Source organism: Carlito syrichta, unplaced genomic scaffold (genome assembly GCF_000164805.1).
Source record: "Carlito syrichta isolate Samal-C Ts95f unplaced genomic scaffold, Tarsius_syrichta-2.0.1 Scaffold311753, whole genome shotgun sequence".
NCBI classification, from domain to species: Eukaryota; Metazoa; Chordata; class Mammalia; order Primates; family Tarsiidae; genus Carlito; species Carlito syrichta.
The window spans coordinates 208,927-234,799 of NW_007255849.1; the positions used below are offsets into that span (position 1 = coordinate 208,927).

General features: G+C 39.7%; 1 protein-coding gene across 1 annotated transcript in view; it reads left to right on the forward strand.

Moving 5' to 3' along the window:
* The window catches only part of LOC103271537 (oxysterol-binding protein-related protein 9-like), a 59,190-nt gene extending 40,619 nt beyond the window's left edge, over positions 1-18,571 (forward strand). Inside the window, exons 2-3 of the mRNA XM_021718041.1 lie at positions 2,232-2,282; positions 18,207-18,571. Coding sequence (XP_021573716.1) covers positions 2,232-2,282; positions 18,207-18,395 — 240 coding nt within the window. The 3' untranslated portion in view covers positions 18,396-18,571. The remainder of the gene's footprint in view (positions 1-2,231; positions 2,283-18,206) is intronic.
* The last annotated feature ends 7,302 nt before the right edge of the window (positions 18,572-25,873 follow it).

Sequence of the window (25,873 nt, forward strand, 5' to 3'; positions counted from 1 at the left end):
TCAGGTGATTCTTCTGCCTCAGCTGCTTGGAATCCACCATATCCGGCTATTTTTTTGATTTATTATAGAGACGAGGTTTCACTAAATTGCCTAGGCTGGTCTTGAACCCTGAGCTCAGGCAGTCCTCTCGCCTCCTCCTCTCAAAGTGCTGGTATTACAGGCGTGGGACTACAGGCATGCACCACCACACCTGGCTAATTTTTATTTTTGAATTATTATTAGAGATGAAGTCTCGCCTTCTTGCCCATGCTGGTCTCCAACTCTGGGGCTTAGGCATTCCTCTTGCCTTGGCTTCCCAAAGTGCTGGGATTGCAGGTGTAAGCCACCACGCCTGCTGCTGTTATTAGTGTTATTAATTATGCTGCCTTTATCCTTTTCCCCAAGTCCTCATACTTAGCAGTGTTATTTTTCTAAGGCACATCTTCAAGAATCTTATTGCCTTCCTTATACACCTTTAGTAACTCTCCCCTAATTATTGAGGACAGTTTCCTTTCCTTAACTACTTCATTTTTTTTTAAAAGATCCTTCAGGATATGGTCCCTGTAATCTTCCTTTCAGCCTCATCTCTAAGTTCCTCTCTGCACTTGTCTATAAGTCTCCTCTCCTCTTCTGCACTGGTGCCTTTGCAGATGTTGTTCCATTGGTTGAAGTGACTTTTGCCCCCCAGCTTCCCTTTCTCCCTCTCTTATCAGATTCCTTTATTTATTTATTTATAACCCCCTCCCTTCACTGAAACTTGAAACCTAGACACTTCAACTTTGCTTCCCTGATCTTTTCTCATGAGAGTCTTCTGGAGTTTTCACACCACTTGGTGCCTGTTTTCATGTGACACTTACATTTTACTCTGTTTTGTTTTGCTTTGAATTGGAGTCTCACTCTGTCGCCCAAGCTGGGGTGCAGTGGCATGCTCATGGCTACCGCAGACTCGACCTGCTGGGCTCAGGCAATCCTTCCACCTCAACCTTTCCAAGTAGCTGAAACTACAGGCACAATCCACCATATCCAGCTAATTTTTTGATTTATTATAGAGACGAGGTTTCACCAAATTGCCCAGGCTGGTCTTGAACCCTGAGCTCAGGCAGTCCTCTCGCCTCCTCCTCTCAAAGTGCTGGTATTACAGGCGTGAGGCGCCCTGCCCTACAATATATTGGTTCCTATCTTGTTTGACTTAACTTTGCATTTAAATATAAGAACATATACACTTTTGAAAAAATATCTCAATACCAGCAGGGTCAAGAAGAGCTTTTTATTTTTTTTTTTTCTTCTCTGTTGTCACATAAGTGTTCTTTACTAATAATAACAGTTATTGAAAGAAAACATAGTTAACAAAAACAGTTCTTAAGCATTTAGCAACCCTTTCGCTATACCCTATACTTATCTTCCTTTCAAAAGTGTAAAGAAAATATACAAAAATAATAATTAAGTATTTTTAAACTAAAAAGCTCTTTTGCTTGGCTCAGTATAGTGTGGGAGACAGAGTAAGCAACGTTTCATCAGTAAATGTTTTTTGAGCACCAAATGAGTGCCAGGCACTGTTCTGAAGCATAAGTCAAATATAATTCTTACCCCTAAAGGAGTGTGCAGTCTTGTGGGTGAGTCAGGCAAGTAAATCAGCCGTACTAACAGAGGGTGGTGCAGCCACAGCGAGGGAACATGCCGGAGACTCGGGAGTCCAGGGTGGGACTCTGAATCAGGCAGAGCTTAGGTACTCAGAGTGACAGCAAGGCAGAATATCTGGGTCAAGGATATTTCAAACTGAGGAACATCGCGTGAAAAGCCACAGAGGCAAAAAATGTCATCCACTGGGGAATTGCAACGAGGAAAACCTAGAGCAGTGTTTCTCAAAATGTGGTCTTCTGTTTGCTTTTCTCAGAATCATCTGGGAGAGATTTTAAGCCTCCATGTAATTCTTGGTCTTCTAAGTGATGCCCTGACTTGCTGAAATATGAGAAACACTGGGCTAGAATTAAGGGGCATGAAAATAATGGTGTAATATATGTTACATTAAAGGCATGCGTACAGGTCTATGATAAGTTTAATTTGTAGAGACTATAAACCATTTTCATTTAAAACCTATTAATTCTCCTATCCAAAGTGATTTCTTTTCACAAGGGGAGTGGGCAGAAGGAATGGCTATTACTGTAAATCTTGTCTTTTTATTCCCAGGTGATACTAAAACATTTTTCAGTCTGCTCATGTTTTATTCATTGAATGTTTTGTTTTTCTTTTAGTCCAAGGACAAAATGATGAGAGGCTCTCGCAGAGGATGTGTTAGACTCAGGGTGAGTATTTATTCATTTTTATGAAAACCAATTTTGACAGAAAGAAAAAGTATATATTTTGGTGGAATCATGGAAGTCTATATTTAGTTCTGCTTTCTTAATTATTGGGACAGGCAGGCAGGCAACTAAGTCCCAGAAGGAAGTGATTTCTTCAAGTAACAGCACCAGGACTAGAACTCAGTTATTTTTGCCTGTGATTTAATGTTGTATCCACTTAATGCACCTACTGATTTTTTTAACCTCTATTTTACAAACAAGGGACTAGGGCTGTTCTTCATTCTTAGGCTAGCTTTGTTCTTCCTGTTCAGCACTATTTAATAATGGTATATGTAGCAGTGCTGTCTGGTAGAAATATAATGTGCACCTGATATCTAATTTAAAATCTTCTAATATCCACATTTAAAAAGTAAAAAAAAGAGACAAAATTAATATTGTGTCTAGGTCAGTATATCTAAAATACTATTTTTTAAAAAATTTTTTTATTTTTTTTGAGTTGGAGTCTCACTCTGTCACCCAGACTTGAGTGCAGTAGTACGCTCCCGGCCACTGCAGCCTCGACCTGCTGGACTCCAGTGATCCTTCTGCCTCAGCCTTCCAAGTAGCTGGAACTACAGGCATGCACTACCATGCCTGGCTAATTTTTGATTTATTGTAGAGATGAGGTCTCGCCAGGTTGCCCAGGCAGATCTCAAACCCTCAGGCTCAGGCAATCCATTCACCTCAGCCTCCCAAAGCGCTGGGATTACAGGCTGAGCCACCAAGCCCAGCTTAAAATACTATTATTTTAATATGTAATTCATAAACAATTACTAAGATATTTTGAATTCTTTTTTTCATACTGTGTCTTCAAGGTCCAGTGTTTTTTGTTTTTTGTTTTTTGTTTTTGACTTGAGTCTCACTCTGTCGCCCAGCTGGAGAGGGTAGTGGCATGCTCACAGCCACCGCATACCATAACCTTGACCTACTGGGCTCAGATGATTCTTCCACCTCAGTCTTCCAAGTAGCTGGAACCACAGGTGCACACTACCACACCTAGCTAATTTTTTGATTTAGTGTAGAGACGAGGTCTTGCCAGGTTGCCCAGGCTAGTCCCGAACCCCTGGGTTCAGGCAATACTCTGACCTCCACCTCCCAAAGTTCTGGGATTACAAGCGTGAGCCACCATGCCCAAACAGTATGTGTTTTATACTAAGGGCACATCTCAATTCACAGTAGCTGCCCTTCAGGGAGGGGGCTTAATAGCCACATATGGGTAGTGGCTACCATGTTGGGAAGGCAGGCCTATAGCTTCATGCTGCTTTCAGTTTCCACTGTTGTCCAAATAGGTCAAGGTAAGAAAGAATGCATAACTGGAGATCTAGTTTTTTGTACTCCATTATATTTACAGAAGGGTCTACCTCCATTATATCTAGGTAAATGAGTTTCTAGGAGTCTTTTTTTTCTTCAGGACCCTGTTTCTTTCTTTCCGTCATCTTTTTTTTCCCCCTGCATTCCTTGGTAGAATTAGGAAATAACTCTGAGAAAGGAACCACATTTTAATGGAAAAGTTCTGGCATTGAAATAGGAGTAAGTATGGCAGATTTGCAGGATGGAAATGAGAAAGGCCTGTGTTGAGCAGATGGTATATCTGTAATAGCATAAAGATGTAAAAGTTCAACTTATCGTTTTTGCTTTTTAAAAAATCTCCTTTGGTTTCTCTTTTGTCTGTTTCGTCTTACTGCTTTTCTATGCACTTGCTATTGACCTCAGCCATCACTCTGTCTAGTGAGAATTTAGTAGAGCTGTACTGTGACAGCACTTCTGTTAAATTCAGTTGAATTTGGGTCACTGTCTCATTGTTATAGTTAATGCACTGATATTGTCTATTTTTTATTTTTGCTTTTAAATATACTTATTTAATTATTAACCCTTATAACTACCACCCAGGTTAAGAAATAGAGTTTTGCCAGCTGTCCCTAAAACCTCCCCATTAAATTATACTCTTTTTTTGAGTTCGTGTCTCACTGTCACCCAGGCTGGAGTGCAGTGGCACGCTCATGGCCACTGCAGCCTTGACCTGCTGGGCTCAGGAGATTCTTCTGCCCCAGCTGTCCAAGTAGCTAGAACTACAGACGCACACCACCATGCCCTGCTAATTATTTTTTTGATTATTGTAGAGATGAGGTCTTTTCTAGTTGCCCAGGTTGGTGTCGAACCCTGGGCTCAGGCAGTTCTCTGACCTCTGCCTCCCAAAGTACTGGGATTACAGGCATGAGCCACCACACCTATCTTAAATTACACTCTTTATGTGTCTGCTAAAGTCATCACTTCTGTTATAGTGATCATTTCTTGCATTTTTAAAAATAATTTTATCACCCAAACTCACATTACTAAATTCCATAGCTTTATCTTGCCTATTTTTTTTTTTTAGCTTGATGTCTTATGTTTACAATTTGTCAAGAGAAGAATCCAGACCCTTTGACATGTAGGATTTTGCCATAGCATAGATTTCACTGATTGCACACAGTCAGTGTGCTGCAGCTTGACTGCTGGATCGGCGTCTGGATCAAACTCAGATTTGATTCCTTTGGCAAGACCATAGGTGGTGGTATGTTCTTGTAGCAGGAAGCACTTAGTGTCTAGTTTTTGCCTTTTATTGATACTAAGAGTTGTTGACGCTCATTACCTACACCAATTATCTTATTGAGAGTTGCAAAATGATGCTGGTCTATCATTTAGCAATTTTTTAAAATCAAAAGTAATTTTAAAAAGAGAGAGACTTCTCTTCATCTGTTACTTGGTTGCTCATTGATGTAGTTCAAATAGGCAAGATGACTGCTGAATTATTTCCTTTTACTTACCTAATTTTCAAGATAATGAAGGAGCTTCAGAAACACCCATTTGTATATCTATCCAAAAGAACTGGCAGCAGGTACTCGAACAGCTGTTTGTATATTTATGTTAGGTAAAAGCAATCCAAGTATCTATCCACAGATGAGTTGAAAGGCAAAATGTGGTACAATGGAATATTATTCAACCTTAAAATGGAAGGAATTTCTAACACATGCTACAACATGGATGAACTGTGAGGACATTATGCTAAGTGAAATAAGGCAATCATAAAAAGACAAACGATGCATGATTCTACTTATGTGCGGTACCTGGAGTAGTCAAATTCATGAAGACAGAAGGTAGAATGGTGAATTCCAGAGATTGGGGGTGGGCGAAATGGGGACTTAGTGTTTGATGGGTACAGAGCCTCAGTTTGGAAAGATGAAAAAGTACTGGAGATGGATGGTGATGATGGTTGCACAACAACGTGAATGTACTTAATGCTACTGTACACTTAGAAATGTTTAAAATACCTGGGCAACATAGAGACCCCCATCTCTACTTAAAATATAAAAATGAGCCAGGCATGATGGTGCATGCCTGTAAAGTCCTAGTTGCTGGAGAGGCTGAAGTGGGAGAATCACTTGAGCCTAGGAATTTGAGGCTGCAGTGAGCTGTGTTTGAGCCATTGCACCCAAGCCTGGCTAACAGAGCAAGTTCCCAACTCTAAAAAAAAATGGTTAAAATGGTAAATTTTATGTATTTTTTTACCACACACACAAAAACACCCATTTGTTATCTCCCAATTCTATAGATCAGACATCTCATTGGGTTCTCTGTTTAAGGTCTCACATGGCTGATGTCAAGAAGTTGACTGGTCTGGGCCCTTGTATAGAGGCTCTGAGGAAGAATCCTCTTCCAGGTACAGTTAGGTTGTTTGCAGAATTCAGTTCCTTGTGGCTGTAGAACTGAGGTCTCCATTTTTTTGCTGTCCGTTGTGTTCTGCTTTAACTTCTAGAGGCTGCATGTCTCCTTGGTCATATGCCCCCCGCCATCTTCAAGTCAGTAGTACTCTGAATCTCTCTGACTTCCCATTCTGCTATCAGCTGCTATCAGAAAATGTGCTTTTGAGAGGCCTCATGTGATTAGATTAGGGTATTTCCACAACTTAATCTCCCATTTGCCATTTAATGTAGCATATTCACTCCAATGGCATCTCATCATATTCACGGTTCAACCCACCCGCAAAGAGGAGGAGATTTTACCGGGGCAAAGGTCACTGATAGTCAGTCTTAGAATTCTGCCTACCACACAACATATCAGAGATGAGCCAGATATACCTGTGTTTGAATCCCATTTTTACTCTTTGCCTTGTTGGCTGCAAGAGGGAAACCACTATAAACTTTTCCTAAGCTTGAGTTATCTCTTCTTTAAATTGGGGATTATAGCTGGGCGCGGTGGCTCATGCCTGTAATCCCAGCACTTTGGGAAGTGAGAGGATTGCCTGAGTCCAGGGGTTAGAGACTAGCCTGGGCAACTTGGCAAGGCCTGGTCTCTATAATAAATCAAAAAATTAAGTGGGTGTGGTGGTGTGCCTGTGGTTCTAGCTACTTGGAAGGCTGGGGCGGAAGGATCACCTGAGCCCATTAGGTCCAGGCTGTGGTGGCTGTGAGCATGCCACTGCCTGCAGCCTGGATGACAGAGACTCTGACTGTAAATAAATAAATAAATAAATAAATTTATTTATCAAGTGGAGATTATAATACCCTTCTTCAGAACTTTGTGAGGATTAGGTGCCTGGCACATAGATGGAACCTGTTAATTAGCAATATGTATATATGTATACATATGCATTTTAAGAAGCTTTGCAGTATTTTCAAAAAGTTAGATTGCCGTCTGGCATCCTATTTAAGAGGCATCTGGAGGTCAGGCGCGGTGGCCAAAGCCTGTAATCCCAGCACTTTGGGAGGCTGAGGCGAGAGGATCCTGAGTTCAGATGTTCGCGACCAGCCTGGGCAACTGGTGTGCCTGTGGTTCCAGCTGTGTGGAAGGCATCTAGGTGATAGATGCGTTGTCTATCACCACCACAGTCATCACTGTCATCATCATCCTCATCATCATCATCCATAGCCGTTACTATTTCCTATGCACACATAATTGTTAAGCTTCACAACAAACCACTGCTTATCTCATGCTCTCTTCACAGAGTTAGGAAATTTGCTCAATGTCAGAGTAAGTAAGGGGCAGAACTAGTGAGATTCAGTCCCAGATCTCTGATTCTTTCTACACCGTTGGTCCTAGACTTGGCCACACCACACAATCACCTGGAAGATTTGTTTAAAAGTAAACGTTCCAGAACACTATCCTAAAGCAGCATGTCTAGAAGGTGGAACCAGAAACCTGTATTGTAAAGAAGCTTTCCAGATGTTTCTTCCTTTTAATTGGAGTCTCAGTCTGTCACCCAGGCTGGAGTGCAGTGACATGATCACGATGATCATGACTCCAGTAGCTTCAACCTCCTGTGCTCAGCATCCCCAGTAGCTGGGACTACAGGTGCACACCACTATGACTGGTTCTTTAAAATTTTTCTTGTAGGGATGAGGTTTCACTGTGTTGTCTAGGCTGGTCCTAAACTCCTGGGCTCAAGCAGTTGCCTGCCTTGGTCTCCCAAAGTGCATGAGCCACAGTACCTGGCCTATCCTTTTTTTTCAGACAGGGGGTCTCACTGGGTCGCCCAAGATGGAGTGCTTTCATGTGATCATAGCTCACTTCAGCATCCAACTTCTAGGCTCAAGCAATCCTACTGCCTCAGCCTCCTGAGTAGCTAGGACTACAGATGCATACCACCACACCTAGATAATAAAAATGTTGTTTTTCTTTTTCTTTTTTAAGAAATGGGGTTTTGCCATGTTGCCCAGGTTAGTCTTGAACTCCTGGCCTCAAATGATCCTTCCTCCTTGACATCCCAAAGTGTTGTGATTACAGGCATGCGCTGCTACATCCAGTGTACCTTTTTACATTTGTAACTCAGAACCGCAAAAGTACTTGTATTGTATTGCATGTTAATTTGTCTATGTTCCCTACTTGTTAGTAAGTTCCCATCTACTGTCATAATTATTTGGCACATAATAAGTTGTTACTCAAAAATGTTTATTGTTAATCTTATGTGTTTATAAAAATGATTAATAAGTGTTGGGAAATTTGCATTTATGTGGTTTACATACAGAAAAAATGGGAATTATTTATCTCAAACACAGTATTAGTCAGTGGTATGTTGTTTTCTAACGAATAAAGCAAAACACCCATGTGGATACTGGCTACGTGAAAAGAGAATGAAGAAAGGAACCAAAGAGGAAGCTCAGATCAGGTACTGTGTAGAGTCCTGTATCAGTCTTTAGTGTTTCTGTTACTGGGTTCCCATTCTTCTAGTCTAAAAGAGTTAAAGCAGGCACCCTGAGTTTTAAGGTGGTGTAAAACCAGTGGAGGAAAACAAAAGCAAAAAATCTTGACGGTGTTGTTTACAAAGTATGTGCCACTAGATGGTGCCCTTTCCTTGGTGAAAGTGAAATGTTGGTTGTGTCCTTGAGAGCAAAATATTGACATTTTCAGAGAGTATCTGCAAAATGGAGAAGTGACAACATTAAAGATGCAGTGTGGAGGCAAGAACAGGGCATATGAAATGAGGTCCAGACCCGGATCCTGCCACTTTCTAGTTTTGTGACTTGAGGTAGCTCATCCATTCAGCTTTTGAGCTAGCTCTGTTTTCTTTATCGCTGGAATGGATATCATGCCATTTACTCATAGAACTGTGAATATAAAATTAATTTTTATTTATTTTTTAAGTTCGCATCTCACTCTGTCGCCCAGACTGGAGTGCAGTGACATGATCCTAGCTCATTGTAGCCTTGCCCTCCTGGGCTCAGGCAATCCTTCTGCCTCAGTCTTGCAAGTAGCTGGGACTATGGGCGCATGCCACCACATCTCATCAAATTAAATAATAATTAACAAAGTACGCAAACACAGTGGTTGGGATTTAGTAGGTTCTTTATGAATGGTAGTTATTGTTGTAATTAATAATTACTGTTAATAGATAAATCCCAGATTCTGGAGAATTCTAAAGGGCCTTAGGAATCACCAAAGAAAGATGAATTATAACAAACAACGTTTTAATACCAAGTGTATGTATGTCTTTGAAAACCATTCTGTGAATGACTTAGGGTAGCTCTCTTTTACCCATCCAATGAAAGTGAGTACTCCATTTACCTGCTGTGCTAGGTATCAGAGTTGATTGTGAGTCCCTGAGGGATGCATCATCTGTTTTCTTTTCTATTAGTCTATTACCAAGAGGTCAACAGTGTACTGTGATGGAGTATTAATAGTTTCAGCACTGACTCCTGTTAGTGCTTGATTTCATTGATACCATGACATTTTTCTTTCATGTTCTAACATCCCTGGTAGTGAGATGTGTCTTACAATAAATGACATTTTCAAATGGATGCAATAAGGTATTAATTTTAGATTCATGTATAACCTTATGAATGTCTTCCTTGTCCCCTTAGATTTGTATCCTGTAAGAACTTTTTATCAATGGACTTGTCAATTTATTGTGGAAAATCAGTCTATTCATTTGAGCCTTTCTTGTTAATTCAGTAGCCTTTTTGCAAGCTCTGTCTCATCTCTATGAATTGAATATTGCAAATGTCCTCCTTTGGGCAAGATGTAAACACCTGTTTAATCTCTGTGATTGGTATATTTTCTGAATGTTTTATAACATTTCACAATTATAAAGTAAAATTAAATAAAAAAGAAAGTGATGGAAAAATATATTCCAGGCAAGTGCTAACCACAAGAAAACTGGGAAACAGTATTAATATCAGACATAAGAGATTAAGACAAAAATTAAAATTGTTATGGAAAAGAGAATACTAAAGATGTATTATCAGATAGATAATGTTCTTTGACAACAATGGAATAAATTCGAAATCCCCTAACAAAACAGTAGCTATCTATCTTCTCACATACATACTTCTAAATAATTCACTGGGGAAAGTAGAAATCATAATGGGAATTGTGAAATATTTAAACTTGAATGATAATGAAAGGACCACATGCTAAAGCTGCATCAGTAGACATCTATGATTTATAGTATTAAATGAATACATTATGAAACAGAAATTGGGAATTAATGATGTAAGCATTACATTTTAAAATTAGAAAAAGAAAAGGGTAATACTAAAGAAAGTAGAAAGGAGAAAATAAAAAGAATATGTTGAAATGGGAAATAAACATTAGAGAGCATAAACAAACGGCATACACAGTTATTCTATGAAAAAAGTCATGAAGGCTGTGCTTGGTGGCTCAGCCTGTAATCCCAGCACTTTGGGAGGCTGAGGTGAGTGGATTGCCTGAGCCCGCGGGTTCGAGACCAGTCCGGGCAACTTGGCAAGACCTTGTCTCTACAATAAATTTTAAAAAAAAACAACTAGCCGGGTGTGATAGCATGCCTATAGTTGCGGCTACTTGGAAGGATGAGGCGGAAGGATCGCCAGAGCTCAGCAGGTTGACGCTGGGGTGGCCGTGAGCATGTCACTCTACTCCAGCCTGGGCAACGGTGTGAGACTCCAACTCAAAAAAAAACTCATTAAATAAACCTGGTAATATTGTTTTGAGGAGGAAAAAAAGCAAAGGCACAAATAAACAATATTAAGAATGAAAAAGAAGAGAAAAGTACATATATAGCAGAGATAAAAAATAATAGGAACAGATAACTCTACTGTCCCTGAGATTAGAAATAGAGAGAACTCCTCAATTAATTTTATGAGGCTAGTACAACCCCTATGAAATCATACAAGAACATTATAAGAAAGGAAATTTTTTGGTTATTTATTATCAGTAAATGACTCTGACTCAAAAATAAAAGAAAGACTTCAGATCTGAGTAAAGGAAAAGCTATCTCCTGTTAATGCCTGGCATCTGTGGGGATTTGATATATGATAGAGCATTATAATGCAGACATGATCACTTAGTAAATGAAAGTGGGTCAATTGACTGTCTACATGGAAAAAAAATTACTGTGTACTCCATGCTACACACAAAAATAAATTCCAAATGTAATACAAGTATTAAAGAATGTCTTTGTGACATCAAGATAGAGGAGGATGTTTAAAGCATAAACCATGATGATAAATATTGTTAGATGTGACCACATTCAAATTTTAAAATCTGTGAACAAAAAAAGAGAATCAAAGAGAAAAGACAACCTATGGACAGGAGAGAAAAAATTTACAATATGTAAACTGGCAAAGGATTAATATTCAGTATGTGTAAGGAACATCAACATGTCTATAAAGAAGACAAAAGGAAACTCAAAAGAATGCATACAAATCAGTAAAAATGACAAAAGCACACTCAAAATGTTCAATGGATATGTACATTTAATTCATATAAGAGGAAATAAGAAGGTAAAATGTTGAGTGAAAAAAGCAAACCAAATTGCTCAGTGCTCTATTACTGGCATCTAGAGCAGTGCCATTCAGTAATTACTTGTTGGATCAATGAATGAATGATGCTAAAGCACTCCATGTAGTGTCTTCTTTGGTGAGCACATTGGATCTCGAGACTTCTTGCCTCCTTCTACTTCTCCCTCTCTCCTCTAGACTATGTCCTCCTCCGGGCAGAGACATATCTTATTCCTCTGTATCCCCTGGCTGTTATTGTTCCTAGCCTAGAATAGGTATTTAATAAATGTGTTGAAGTAATTAATGAACATTGCTTACTTTAACAATGTCCTGGTAAGAAAGGGCTTTGGATCAGGAATTGCAAGACATGGCATTCTTCCTTTTAGTTGTTGGACCTTGGGAAGACTTTTACATCTGAGTTTCTATTTCTTAATTTCTAAAGTAGGGTAATAACTTGTTCTGCCAAAATCTCAGGGGGAATTTTTAAATGCACGATGTGAAGGTAAGATAGGCTTCTAATGTCATTAGAGCAGTGGTGGAAAGTATGTGGTTATGGAGTTATAATGGGAGTAGCTGTGCTGTATATTCTTAGTCTCCGTTCTTTTTAGGAGCATGTGAGCAGTCTGTGTCCCAGAGGAGTCATCATTTTAAAAAAATTATCTTTGGAACCAGTTCACCAGCCCACTTTTCTCTTCTTCTTGCAAAGGGAGATTGACTCTAAAATAGCCAGAATTCTGTTCCCACCCTCCTTCCCCCCACAAGCCATGAGAGCAAAACTTTCTTTCTGTCTTTAGCACTAGAATGGTGAATCATGTCTAAAATATGTCTGTGTGTATAGAGAAAAGGGAAAGAGGGAAAGTCAGGAAATTCATCCCATTGGCTAAGCTGTGTAGCTCTTGTTACTGTCTGTCTGGAGCCTTGATAGTATGACCCTGGATCAACAAACACCTTGGTGATCTCGAATACTGACACAACTTGACCCTCTGAAGCCTTCAGAAAAAATCCAAAGAGGTACTGAAAGATGCATATGTTTATTATGTTGGCACAATGGGCCATAAAAGCAGAGATGAAGTGAAAACATTGCTATTTTGGTGGGTTAGCATATGAAATAACTTTTTTTTAACAATAGAACACCATGCCATATATGGATTATCAAAGGGAATTTTGCTTTACCAGAAGTAAAAGAAAGTACTCTAAACCCAGATAAAGGAAAGGAAGATGTTTTGGGCAGAGGAACATGTGCCAAGATGTGGTGGTGGGAAAGAACTTGGGGCAGTTGTTCAAGTGTACAGTTTGATGAGGGATGACACTAGAGAGGTGGGTACGGAGCATGTCACTTAAGGGCCTGTAGGCGAGGCTGTGGCAGAGAGAGAGCTGTATCCTTAAACCAGAAAACTCTTGAGAGAGTGACTGCTCATTATTGTGTCAGGACAATAGGAATAACCCAGGATTATTCCAGGCAAACCAGGTCATACGGTGACCTTATGTGAAGGTGAAGAAGAGCCACTGATGCAGTTAATATCTCCAAGGAGTGGAAGCTTAAAATAAATTACAGACCTGAGGCTTGGACAGCTGAATAATCTTAACTGGAAGGGAATGAGAGAGGTGGGCCTCCTAGGTGAGCACGTGGAATAGAAAAAGGTTGCTGTTGTTAAAGAGAGTACACTTGAATTTGTGTAGACGCTGTTGGGAAAGAGTCAGGGGAGAGAGAGAGAGGGAGGGAGGGAGGGAGAGAGAAAGAGAGGGAGGAAAATTGGCAGAGGAAGAGACCTGAGAAAAGGTGATAAGCAGTATGGAGCAGGCATGGAGGGACTGGGTTTTAGATAGAGGGATAGTTACCGTTTCCATTATGACAGGTAGAAAGGAAGCAAGATGGGCTTAGATGCAAGTGAATCTTCTGGTGGGGTCATAGTAGGAAGGTTTGGAATTTCTACCCAACAACTGCCTTTGTTGATGTTGGCAGTCCTAACCAATGAATAAAGTAATAAAAAGAAATATAAGGTATGAAGATTGGAGAAGAAATAAGACTATTATTCACAGCAACTTAAATGAGCATATACAAAATCCATAAGAATCTACAGAAGTAACTATTAGAATGATAACTGAATTTAGCAAGATAACTGGATACAAAGTCACTATACAAAAATCAACTGTATTTCAATATATTAGCAGCTAGCAATGAGAAAATGAATTTTTAAGAAATAAAGAACATTTATAATCGCATCAAAACTGTCAATTTTTTAGGATTAAATATTTTGTATTTTGGTTTAGAATCTCAATCAGTCGCCTAGGCTGGAGTGCAGTGGCACACTCATGACCACCACAGCCTCAACTTGCTAGGCTTGGGTGATTCTTCCATCTCAGCCTTCCAAGTAACTGGAACTACAGGCATGCACCACCACACCTGGCTAATTTTTTTTATTTTTACTGTAGAGATGAGGTCTCACCAAGTTGCTCAGGCTGGTCTTGAACCCGTGGGATCAGGCAGTCCTCTCACCTCTGCCTTCCAAAGTGCTGAGATTACAGGCAGTATCACCGCTCCTGGCTAGGATTAAATATTAACAAAAGATGAGTGAGACCTGTACTCAGGAAATGATAAACATTATTAAAATCAAAGAAAACTTAAGTAAATGTTTGTTTCTAGTCAGTTCAGTTAGTGTGCTGGCAAGTTTATGTGTGTGTGTATAACTTACCCAACTGACTAAAAAACTTATAAAGGACCTAGAATACCCACAGCTGCCTTTTCAGCCAACAAACAAACTCCAGTAGAAATGGTGATTCTTTCATTGTGGATCCATAAGATCCATAAGATCCATAGCAAATGAGCTGGGCATGGTAGCTTGCGCCTGTAATTACAGCTACTTGGAAGGCTGAGGCGGAAGGATCGCCGGAGCCCAGCAGGCGAGTTTGCGGTGGCCGGAAGCGGCCACTGCACTCCAGTATGGGCGACGGAGTGAGACTCTAATTAAAAAAAAAAAAAAAAAATCCATAGCAGTAAAAATAAACAAACTATTGCTTCATGCAACAGCATGGTTGAATCTCACAAACCTTATGGTGCATGAAAGAAGTCAGACACAAAGGAAAATAAATTGTATGAATCCGTTTATATAAAGTTCAAAGTCAGATAAAACTAATTTGTGATGTTAGAACTGGGGATAGTGTTTACCTTTGGGGTGATGTTAGGGTTAATGATTAGAAAATGTTACAAGGGAAACTTCTGTTTATTGAGCTTGTATACTTATTTGTGCATATGTTACATTTCAGTATGTTGTTTTCAAATGAGATGGTATGTGTAACATGCTTAGCATAATGCCTTGCATCTTGAAAATGTTCGGTGACTGGCAGCATTCACTATTTACTATGTTTTAGTGCTCTGTGATGACAAGATCCATGGCAATGCTATCTAACAAAACTTTTCTGCAGTGATTAGAATGTTCTGTATTTGTACTGGTCTGTTCCATAGCCACTAGCCACATGTGGCAACTGAGCATTTGAAATATGACTGGTGTGACTGAGGAACTTATTTTTATATTTTGTTTAACTTTAATTCACATTTAAGTACCTATCATGAGGCTCATGGCTATTGTACAGAATGAGTGACTGATTGAGGATGGCAGTGATGTTTATTTAAGTTGAACAAATCAAAAAAGGAAGCTAGATTGCAGGAATGGATGAAAGGAGAAGGCACGGCCAGTTTCCAGAAAGCTTCTCTCTGAAAGCAATCAGAGGGAAGGTGGTAGCTAGAGGGAGATGTGATGTTTTGCTTTTGTTGAACAAATGGCAGGGAATATAGCTTGAAGAATGACATTAAGAAGTGAAATTACTTAGTGCTTTTTTTTTCAGTGTGTAGAGCAAATGTTGAGACTGAGTTCATACAGGGTCTCTGTGAGGTGAAGAGAAAGGAGGCTGGGTGATCATAGCGGAAAGGCTGGTTGGGCCCAGTTTTGAACAGCCTTGAATGGCCTTGTGAAGTCATGTTCACAATATCTGTGATCTCATGGAGAGACAGCAAAGCTTTTAAACATGTGGGTCTTCCGTAATCGTTTGTGCTTTAGAAATATGACTCTGGCAATAGCAAGGATGGGGAACAGAAGGGGGCCAGACTGAGGGCAGTCAGTTTGCATTATCAAACAAGAAACAACAGTCTGAATTCGAGGAGTAGCAATGAGGACAGAAAAGAGCTGATGACCTTAAAATGAAAGTTTAGAGGTAGAATGAGCAGGATTGTGGTGATGGAATGAGGGGGAGCTTGTATAACACCTAGAGAGTTCTACCTGAGTTGACTAGGTGACTGATGAGCTACATTTGGGTTCTTCATTAAGGAATCCAAAAGAAAGAACAGGCCTTTGAGAGTGGGGTGAGTTACAACAGTTTTGTCGAAGTATAATACATATACCATGTAGTTCATCCACTTAAAGTATACAGTTAATGTTTTTAGTATACTCACAGAGTTGTTCAACCATAACCACAGTCAATTTTAGAATGTTTTTATCACCCCATAAAAAAGCCCGGTGCCCATCAGCTGTCATTCCTCATGTCACCCCAGCCCCTGAGCCCTGGATCCTAGGTAACCACTAATCTACTTTGAATCTCTATGAATTTGGCTATTCTTGACAGGGAAACTTTTTTCTCTTCCTTCCTTCCTTTCTTCTTTCTTTCAACAGAGTTCCAGTCTGTTACACAAGCTGGAATGCAGTGCCATGATCATAGCTCACTGTAACCTCAAACTCCTGGGTTCAACAGTCCTTCCACTTCAGTCTCTCAACTAGCAGGGACGACAGGCATGTGCTGTCACACCTGGCTCATTTAAATTTTTTTGTTCAGACTGGGGTTGAACTCCTGGCCTCAAGTGATCCTTCCATATTGGCCTGCCAAAATATTGGGGTTACATGTGTGAGCCACTGTTCTGGACAGTTCTTGTAAATGGAATCATATCAGATGTGGTCCTTAGTGATTAGCTTCTCTCACTTAGGATACTGTTTTCAAGGTACACCCAGGTAGAGATTACTTTTTTGCATTGTGTTTTACTTACCTCTTTGCATATTTTATTTCATCTGCTGGAGTATAAGTGTCTTAAAGGCAGGAACTTTTTTTCTTTTTTTTTAATGAAAGCAGGATTTATTGAGAGGACAGAAAAGCTCCCACAGTGGGAGGGGACCCAAGGGGGTTGCCCAGGAACTTTTATTATCTATTCCAGAGCTGTACCTAAATTCATATTTTTGTATTTAGTTATGACTCAGCAAATATCTGATAAATCGTAAGTTAGAAAGTTAACTCAGCCACAAAATTAAGTTAACCACAATGAACTGTTCCTACACATGCTTTTCCACTGAAGTGTGTCTGTATTTGCTGTCATGGCATAGGTGGGTACCATGCCAGTGGTGATCTGGTGTTGGTTCTGCTATTGATTCTTTGTGTGACCTTGGACATGTCATTAATACTCTCTGGAGACATTTTCCTTATCTAAAAATGGGGATCAAATTTTCTACCCAATTCTGAAACTGTGGAATAAATAAGATAATTCAAGTAGATGGAATTTGGGTAGATTTGGGGTTCATTTAGACAGCCTCTGGGAAGCGATGAATAAATGTTTGATTCTATTACTGATATTCCTGTGATAGGAGTAGTCCCATGTTACCTTTTTTTCATGGTATTAGGTATTTTGTGCCTTTGAGTCTTTTCAGCCCCTATTTTCAAGGTCTCTGGCATATTGTTTTTCTTGTCACCAACCTGGGGCCTTTGATCTACCCCATATTCTCTAGTCTTTCTCTCATGAATACTTCAGACACTTATTTCTTAAGGACACTGGCTAATAAACTCTCTATTTTCCATAGTTTTCTGTCTCTTCCTTTAATTCCTCTCATCTTAACAGAATGCATGTAGTTGAATATGAAAAAATAAAGGTTTAAAACCTATCCTATGTACCTTCCCAAAACAACTTATAAGCATAGTTCCCCACTGTGGCTCCATCCCCCACTATCTGGAGAGTTGTTAATGTTCCTATTTAGAAAACTCACACTAAGTGTGTACTTGAGTGCCATGTGTCAAATTAAATAAAATAGTCTTTGATTTTTAAGACCTCAAAGCAGTTCAGTGGAAGGAGGCTGATGTGTGAACAGATAATCCCAGTAGAGTGTGAAAAGTGCAATAGCCAAGCAGTGTTACAAGTGGTTATGGGAGCATCTGGAAGAAGGGGTTGGGACAGTGTTTTGAAGCAAATGTCACCTGGCATTTCTACCCTAGTAAGTATAATAACACAGAAGCAGGCTGATGAAGCCTTGCAACAACCTGGTGAGCTGTGGGTTTCTCACTCTCATTTTAGAGAGCAGGGTAAAGCTCAGAAAGTCTCAGTGACTGACGCTTAAACCCAGATTGTACACTCAGCTTCTGTTTGTCCCCTCCCCCTCCCACCACATCCATGTCCTTTATGCAGGGCATAGACAGTACCCATGCAGGGTACTAGAGTGTCCTGCCCGCCTCCCCCCACACCCCTTTAGTTCTTCCTCCTTGAGAAAAACTAGCATCTCAGATTCCGTTTCTGTGTCTAGTCTGCTTCCAGTGTCATCGGTGCATTGAGTATTCCAGGGCTGTAGCAGTAGTGAATATTGCTGATGTCATTGTTTGCCTTATTGGGATTTTGCTCTTTGTTTCACAGGGAGCTGTGATTGGTATAGACGATGAGGACGACAGCACCTTCACAATAACTGTTGATCAGAAAACCTTCCATTTCCAGGGTGAGCTGAAAGAAGAGATTCTTTCTCTTCACGGTCCCAACTGCTTCTTTCCTTCTCTTTTGGGCTGTTTGCTGGATGACTTAAATGGTTTTGCAACTGATCCTGCATGAACGAGTGCACAGGAACATTCTGGATAAAGTGCTACTGCAGGTTAGGCAGGGATTTGTATCTGCAGTGGATACAGATCTGTTGGAAACGACTGTGGATCTGGCTGCAATTGGAGATTAAACATTTAAAGGATAAAAATCAGTGAAGGGAGAGAGTAATGGGCTGCTGCTGCTGCTGGCTTGTGTTTACAGAAGGTTGCTGATCTTCTTTATCAAGGAGTATGGTTCTGCTTCTGCATGAAGAGTCTAAAGACTGATTGCAAAGGTTGCAGTGTTTGTCTGTGTAAAACTCAAAATATAAATGACATTGAAGCTAGGGGCAACCTTTGGCTTAAAGGTTTTGCTCTGCTTCAAGAACTACAAGTTTGCATTCATTTCATCTGTATTTCTGTGTTTTGTCTGCCAGCCGTCATTTCTCTGCTGTTATCCTTTTATAGTTAAAAACACCCATGCCATCTGCCACTGCTATGTTTCGGCATTGCATGCTATGGCTCACCGGTAGAAAGGGTAAGGTACTGTATGCTCATTCTCATTTCATCTTGCTTTGAAAACTATAAACCAGTGAATAAAAGTTGATTTTAATGATCCTGTTCTAAAGGACTTTTCATCTATTAGGAGTGCCTATTAGTATGGGTGTTAATGTTTTTTGTTATTTTGCCTTTTCAGAGTAATCTTTGTTTTATGTTTAAAGCAGTGCAAGTAACTTAGAAATGAAAAGATTTGGAGAGGTTATCACGTTCTCTGAACTACAAGTGACAGTGCACTGTTACAGATGCTAGGTATGCCAAGATAAGTCAATATTAAGTGAATTTATTGCTTAAGAATGTTTTGGCTTTGAAGTCTAACAGTGACTAGATCTGTTATTGTAAGCTGTTCAGGCAGCTATTGTCCTTATATGCTAGGATAGTACATTGCAGTTATTTTTCTTCATTGTCTTAAGAAATTGACACATAGAATGAAAAATGTGGGTTATATACTATAAACATAAACCATTGTACTCAATAGTGATCTCTCCTGTGCTTTCTTCTGCTAATTCTTAAAATATTTACTGTGTTTGGTGATATTATTTATTCAGAACTGCTTAAATTATGATGCTCTCCTGAAATATTCTACTATATTTAACTTCATAAAATATTTTAAATCCTATTTTGAAGACCCAGAGTCTTCTTTTTTTGGGTTAATTATGTAAGGTTGCTTTTAAACCAAAGCAGATAACTCCTGCACCTAGAACTCCTTACTTGAATGAAGTTGAATACTTTAATGCATTTCAAGAAGGAGGTGCTGGATGCAGGTAAAGGCTGCAGCATGGAATTCTCTGCAGCAACTCAGGAGACACCTCCTTTAGACCTTCAGAGACTGTATTGTCTGCTTGTTTAAAGGAGAAAAGACTCAGATCTCTAGAGCAAAGGCACTTCTACCTTCTCATTTGTTTTTAAATTATTTATCTTCCCCTTAGCACTCCCATATTTATGTGGATTGCTTATAAAACAAGAAATTCCTCCAGTGAAGGATTTAAATGGTAAGGGTAAATAAGTTATGCATATTTTTAAGATGGATTCTTAGTTCTGAGTCTGTCAAATTGATTAGTTTATTTTCTACTGGAGTAGTTATGGGCATCTTAGGCAGCATAAGATCTGGCTTTTGCAAAGAACTTGGGAAGACTATATTTATTTTTTTGGCAATATGAGAGTTATTTCACATTCATAGGTCCTTGATCCACAAGATAGTCTGCAAATTTGCTAAAAAGTTCTCAGTGTCTGATAGATCTTAAATTCTTGATTAGAATTGAAAGCAAATTTTGGCTGGTGTATATTAACATATGTTTAAATGTGCTAAAGTATTTAATATACCAGAATTTTTGAAAACAAATGAAATATCAATTGTTGCATCTATAAAAACAAAAGTCAACTATTACTGTCAACTGTTAGAGAGAAAGCTCGAGATTGTATATTTATTTATTCATTCAACATCTATTTTAGACATTCTGGGGAGACAGTGATGTACAAAACAGAGTAAACTCCTTGTCCCTTGGGTTATCAATTCTGGTAGAGAAGAAAGCCAATAAACAAGATAAATTGCTAAAATATGAGTAAATGAGAGAGTGATAAGACTGGGAAGAGAATGAAATAGAAGTTAGGTTGAGTGTGGGGGGGGCGGTGTTGAAATTTTAGATAGGGTGGCCAGGGAAAGACTCACTGAGATGGCTCATTTTGGTTAGAGCTGAAGAAAGCGAGGGAATGAGGTATATGGCTGTGTTGGGGAGGAAGGGGGATGGGTACATCATTTGAAGGCAATGAATGATGAGTATAAAACCTGTGCCTGTCATATTTGAAGAACAGCCAGGAGGCTAGCTCTGGTTGTAGTGCAGATAACCATGCAGGGCGTAGTGGGGGGTGGGAAGTAATGGGAGATGATGTTGGAGAGGTAACAGGGAGCCCGGTCATGTGTGACCTTTTATAAGGGCATTGAATTTGACTGAGAGGCCATTAGAGGGTTTTGAGCAAAGGGGTGACGTGACATGATTTATGTTTTAACAGGATTACTTTGGCCACTGTGCTGAGAATATAATTCATAGAGATAAGGACAGAACCAGGCAGACTATTAGAGAGATGATGGTGGTTCCCACGTGGTGGCAGCGGAAGCAGGGGGATAGTGAGAGGTGGTCAAATGGTGTAGGTGTGTGTGTGTGTGTGTGTGTGTGTGTGTGTGTGTGTGTGTGTGTGTGTGTGTGTGTGTGTGTTTAATCTACTTTATTGAGGTACAATTAACATAAAATGTACACATTATACTGTTACGGTTTTTGATAAATTTGTTTACTCATAACTGCTACCACAATCAAGATAACAGAACATTTCCACCACTCCAAAAGATTCCTTTATGCCTCTTTGAGTCAGTCCTAGCCCCAGCCCCTGGCCTGAGTCAACCACTGATCTGCTTTTTATTTTATAGCTTAGATTTTTCATTTGGAGAGTTTCACATAAATGGAATCATACAGTATGTACTCTCTTTTTGTCTGACTTTATTTTAGCTCAGCATAATGTTTTTAAGATTCATCCATGTTGTTACATTATTAGTAGTTATTTATGTGTATATATATGTGTGTGTGTGTGTATATATAATATGTGTGTGTGTGTATATATATATATATTTTTTTTTTTTTTTTTTTTAAATTAGAGTCTCACTCTGTTGCCCAGGCTGGAGGGCAGTGGCATGCTCCTGGCTACTGCAGCCTCGACCTGCTGGACTCAGGCAATCCTTCTGCCTCAGCTTTCTAAGTAACTGGAACTGTAGGCATGTGCCAGTATGCCCAGTTAATTTTTCTTGATGTATTGTAGAGATGAGCTCTCACCAAGTTGCCCAGACTAGTCTCAAACCTGTGGGCTCAGGCAATCCTCTCACCTTGGCCTCCCAAAGTGCTGGGATTATAGGCATGAGCCACTGTGCCCGGCCTTCCTTTTATATTACTAAGTAATATTCTGTTGTATGATATTGTCTTTATTTTGAAGGTTGAACTGTAGCATATGATAGAAGGACAAGTTTAGGTTGACACCAAGAGTTTTGGCTAGAGTAACAAGAATGGAGTTGCCATTAACTGAGGTGTAAGATTTCAGGAGAAACTACCTTTGTGGGACAAGGGCAATGTGGGCATCAGGAGCTTAGCTTTGGACATGTTTATTAAGCAAGTTTTAGGTGTGTACCAGATATACAAATGAAGATGTCAAGTAGACAGTTGGAGTGCAATTCAAGAGAAATGTTTGGGCTGGAGAAATAAATCTGGGAGTCATTGGCATATGGATGGTATATAAATCCACCAGAATTTTGGAGTAAGTAAAGAGAGAAAAGATGTTTGAGCCCTGGGCCACTCACACATTTATTTAGAGGGCGCGGAATGAGGTAGAATCAGCAAAGGAGTCTGAGAAGAAGCTACCAAAAAGAGGAGGGAAGCCAAGTGAATGTCATGCCCTGGAAGCCAAGAGAAAGAGTGTTTCTAGGAAGAGAGAAGGATCAGCAACTGTGTTAAATGCTGCCGGCAGATCAAGTAAGACGGGGATTAAGAAATGATCCCAGGATATAATAATGAGGAGTTTATTAGTAATATTGAGAAGAGCAGTTTTAAAATAGGAGTATGGTCAGGGCTTTCAAGTTTGCTGTAAAGGGAAGGTGAGAAAGATAGCGAGTAGCTGGAGGGGAAAGTTGGGAACAAGGGAGTTTTTTTCTTTTTTTAGGCTAAGAGAAATAATAGTATGTTTCTATTTGTTGGCAGTGATTCAGTAAAGAGGGAAAAAAATGATGATGCAAGAGAGAAAGGGGAGAGTTGTTGGATCAGTGTCCTGGAGAAGGCAAGAGAGAATGGCGCCTATAGCACAGGTGGGAGCATTGTCTTTGGCTCGGAGCATGGACAGTTCGTCCATAACTGTGGTCGTCAGTTAGACCCAATAGATTAAAGTGGTGTTTATGGGGATGGAAAAAGGACTAGATTGCAGATTTTTAAAAATCTATAGGAGCTGGGACACAGTGGTATACATCTATAGTCCCAACTACTCTGGAGACTGAGGCAGGAGTCGCTTGAGCTCAGGAGTTCAAGACTGTAGTGTGCAATGATTGCACCTGTGAATAGTCACTGCACTTTGGTCTGGGAAGCATAGTGAGATGCCATCTGTAGAAAATAAATCTGAAGGAACTCGTGATTGCTTAGAAAAGGGAGGTAAGAAAATTGCATAGTTAGAGGGTGATGTTCTTGACTTGGCTTACTGGTGCATGTTGTTAACATTTGAAATAGAGACTCCAGGAGAACAGAGGGGTCAGGGCTCTCATGTTTGAAGTGTCTGTGGAACATACATGTGATGGTAGGTGGATCTGAGTGAGGGCTAGAAATGGAGATATATGGTTATTAGCATACTGCTGATAGGTAGAACTAGAAGTTGAAAATTAGAAATCTTAAGGACTGGGCAGATGAGTATAGATATGCGTTGCATAAGGATGTTTTGGTCAACTATAGACTGCATGTGTGACAGTCGTTTCCTAAGATTATAATTCCGTATTTTTACTGTACTTTTTCTATATTTAGATATACAAATACTTACTACTGTGTTACAATAGCCTACAGTATTCAGTACCTTAACATGCTATCCAGGTTTGTAGCCTAGGAGCAGTGGGCTAGACCATATAGCCTAGGTGTGTAGTAGGCTACACCATCTAGGCTTGTGTAAGTACACTTGGTGATGTTCACACAATGATGAAATCACCTAACAAGGCATTTCTTAAGACAGCATTTCTCAGAATGCATCCCAGTTATTAAGTGGAGCCAAACTGTAAATGAGTAAATAGTAAACAATTAGGAGAGGTTGGACTTTGTTTAAAGAGGTAGCTACTACTTAGTTCCAGACAATTGTAGGCTTGGAATGTTGGCCTAGTGTTATCAGACTGTCCTTTTTTTTTTTTCAAGAGAATCCAAAAATCCAGGGGTGTGTGTGTGTGTGTGTGTGTGTGTGTGTGTGTGTGTGTGTGTGTCCGAGTATGTATGTGAAATCTCCAGATTTAAAAATAACTTTGTATGTGGGCCAAACAAAATTCATCTATGAGCTAGGTAAAACCTTTGGATTTTCTGTCTTCGATTAAAACTGTGGCAGTAGTAGATGTTATCTTCTGAAAGCTCAGAGTAAGAAGACAGCTGAGAATTCAACCTTGGATCACACTAGGGTGGAACTGCCATCAGGCTCAGAGGAATGATCAGAGAAATTAGGATGAAAGGTATTAGTTTCAACCATATGAAATTATCCATTTTTATAGGTTAAAAGTAGTTGTGGCCAGGCATGGTGGCTCAGCCTGTAATCTCAGCACTTTGGGAGGCCAAGGGGAGAGGACTGCCTGAGCCTGGGGGTTCGAGATCAGCCTGGGCAACTTGGTGAAACCTCGTCTCTACACTAAATGACAAAAATTAGCCGGGCATGGTGGCATGTGTCTGTAGTTCCAGCTACTTAGAAGGCTGAGGCGGAAGGATTGTCTAAGCCCAGCAAGTCGAGGCTGCAGTGGCCATGAGGGTGTCACTGCATTCAGCCTGGGTAACAGAGTGAGACTCCAACTCAGAAAAAAAAAAAGGTAGTTGCATATCAGCAGTTATGACTCAACCTAATAAAAGACTACAATTCACACTAGTAATTAGAAAAATATACAGTAATTTGAATTTTGCCTTCAAATAAAATTGTATTTATTTAATGATTTAATATATATAATGGTTCATAATGTTACTGATTGTGATTAGAAGAAGAATAATGATAACTAACATTTATTGAGTGCTTATGTTATGCTAGGCACTGTTTAGAATTTTACCTTTGTTAACTCGTGCAGTTTTTTTTGTTTTTTTTTTTAAGTTGGAGTCTTACTCTGTTGCCCAGGCTGGAATGCAGTGGCACACACAGGTCACCACAGCCTCGATCTGCTGGGCTCAGGCAATCCTTCCAAGTAGCTGGCAACTACATGCACGCACCACCACGCCTAGCTAATTTTTTTGATTTATCATAGAGACAAGGTCTTGCCAAATTGCCTAGGCTGGTCTTAAACCCCTGGGCTCAGGCAGTCCTCTCGTCTTGGCCTCCCAAAGTGCTGGGATTATAGGCTTGGGCCACCGCACCTGGCCTCATGCAGTTTTCATAACCTTATCAAGTAGGCACTGTTATACTATTATTGTTTGTATTTTGTGATTAAGGCTACTGGGAATCATGCTTACACAGCTAATATAGGGCAGAGCTGAAATTTGAACACAAACAATTGTACTGTACAGCTATTTTCCTCTTAACTGTTACAAAAGTAATTGTAGAGAGTTTTCAACTAGTTTATCAACTAGTTTTACCATTTTGTCAGAAAAAGAATTCATGTAAAATAAGGAACTTTAAGTTACAACGCAGTTTAATGCAATAAAAACATTTGGCAATGACCACCAAAATGATAACTATGTAGGGAAGCACATTTCAAAAATTGGTTATGTTTAACCATTCTACAATGTGTAATATGTATAATTCAAGACATCATGTTGTACATGACACATACATTTTTATGTCAATTAAAAAAATAAAGACAATTTGGCAGTGTTAACATTCTGTATGTTTCATTACTTAGTAGAAATAGTAGCAGTAGCGGTGGTGGTAGTATCTACTACTATTACTATTACTAAATATCTGTTATGAACCAGGCCCTGTTTAACAGGCACTGTACATTACTGACATAATTCCTAAACTCCACAACCTGTGAGGTAGCGTGAGGTAGTTTTATTTCTAGTTTTAGAGTTCAAGAAACTGAGTTTCAGAGAAGCTAAGTGGCAGAGTAAGACTTAATGCCCAGGTTGGACTAGATCAGGGGTTCTTGAACTGTGGTTCCCAAGCAGGGGGTCACCATCACTGGGAACTTGTTAGAAATGCAGATTCTTAGGCCGGGCTCGGTGGCTCAGCCTGTAATCCCGTGCCTTTGGGAGGCTGAGGTGAGGG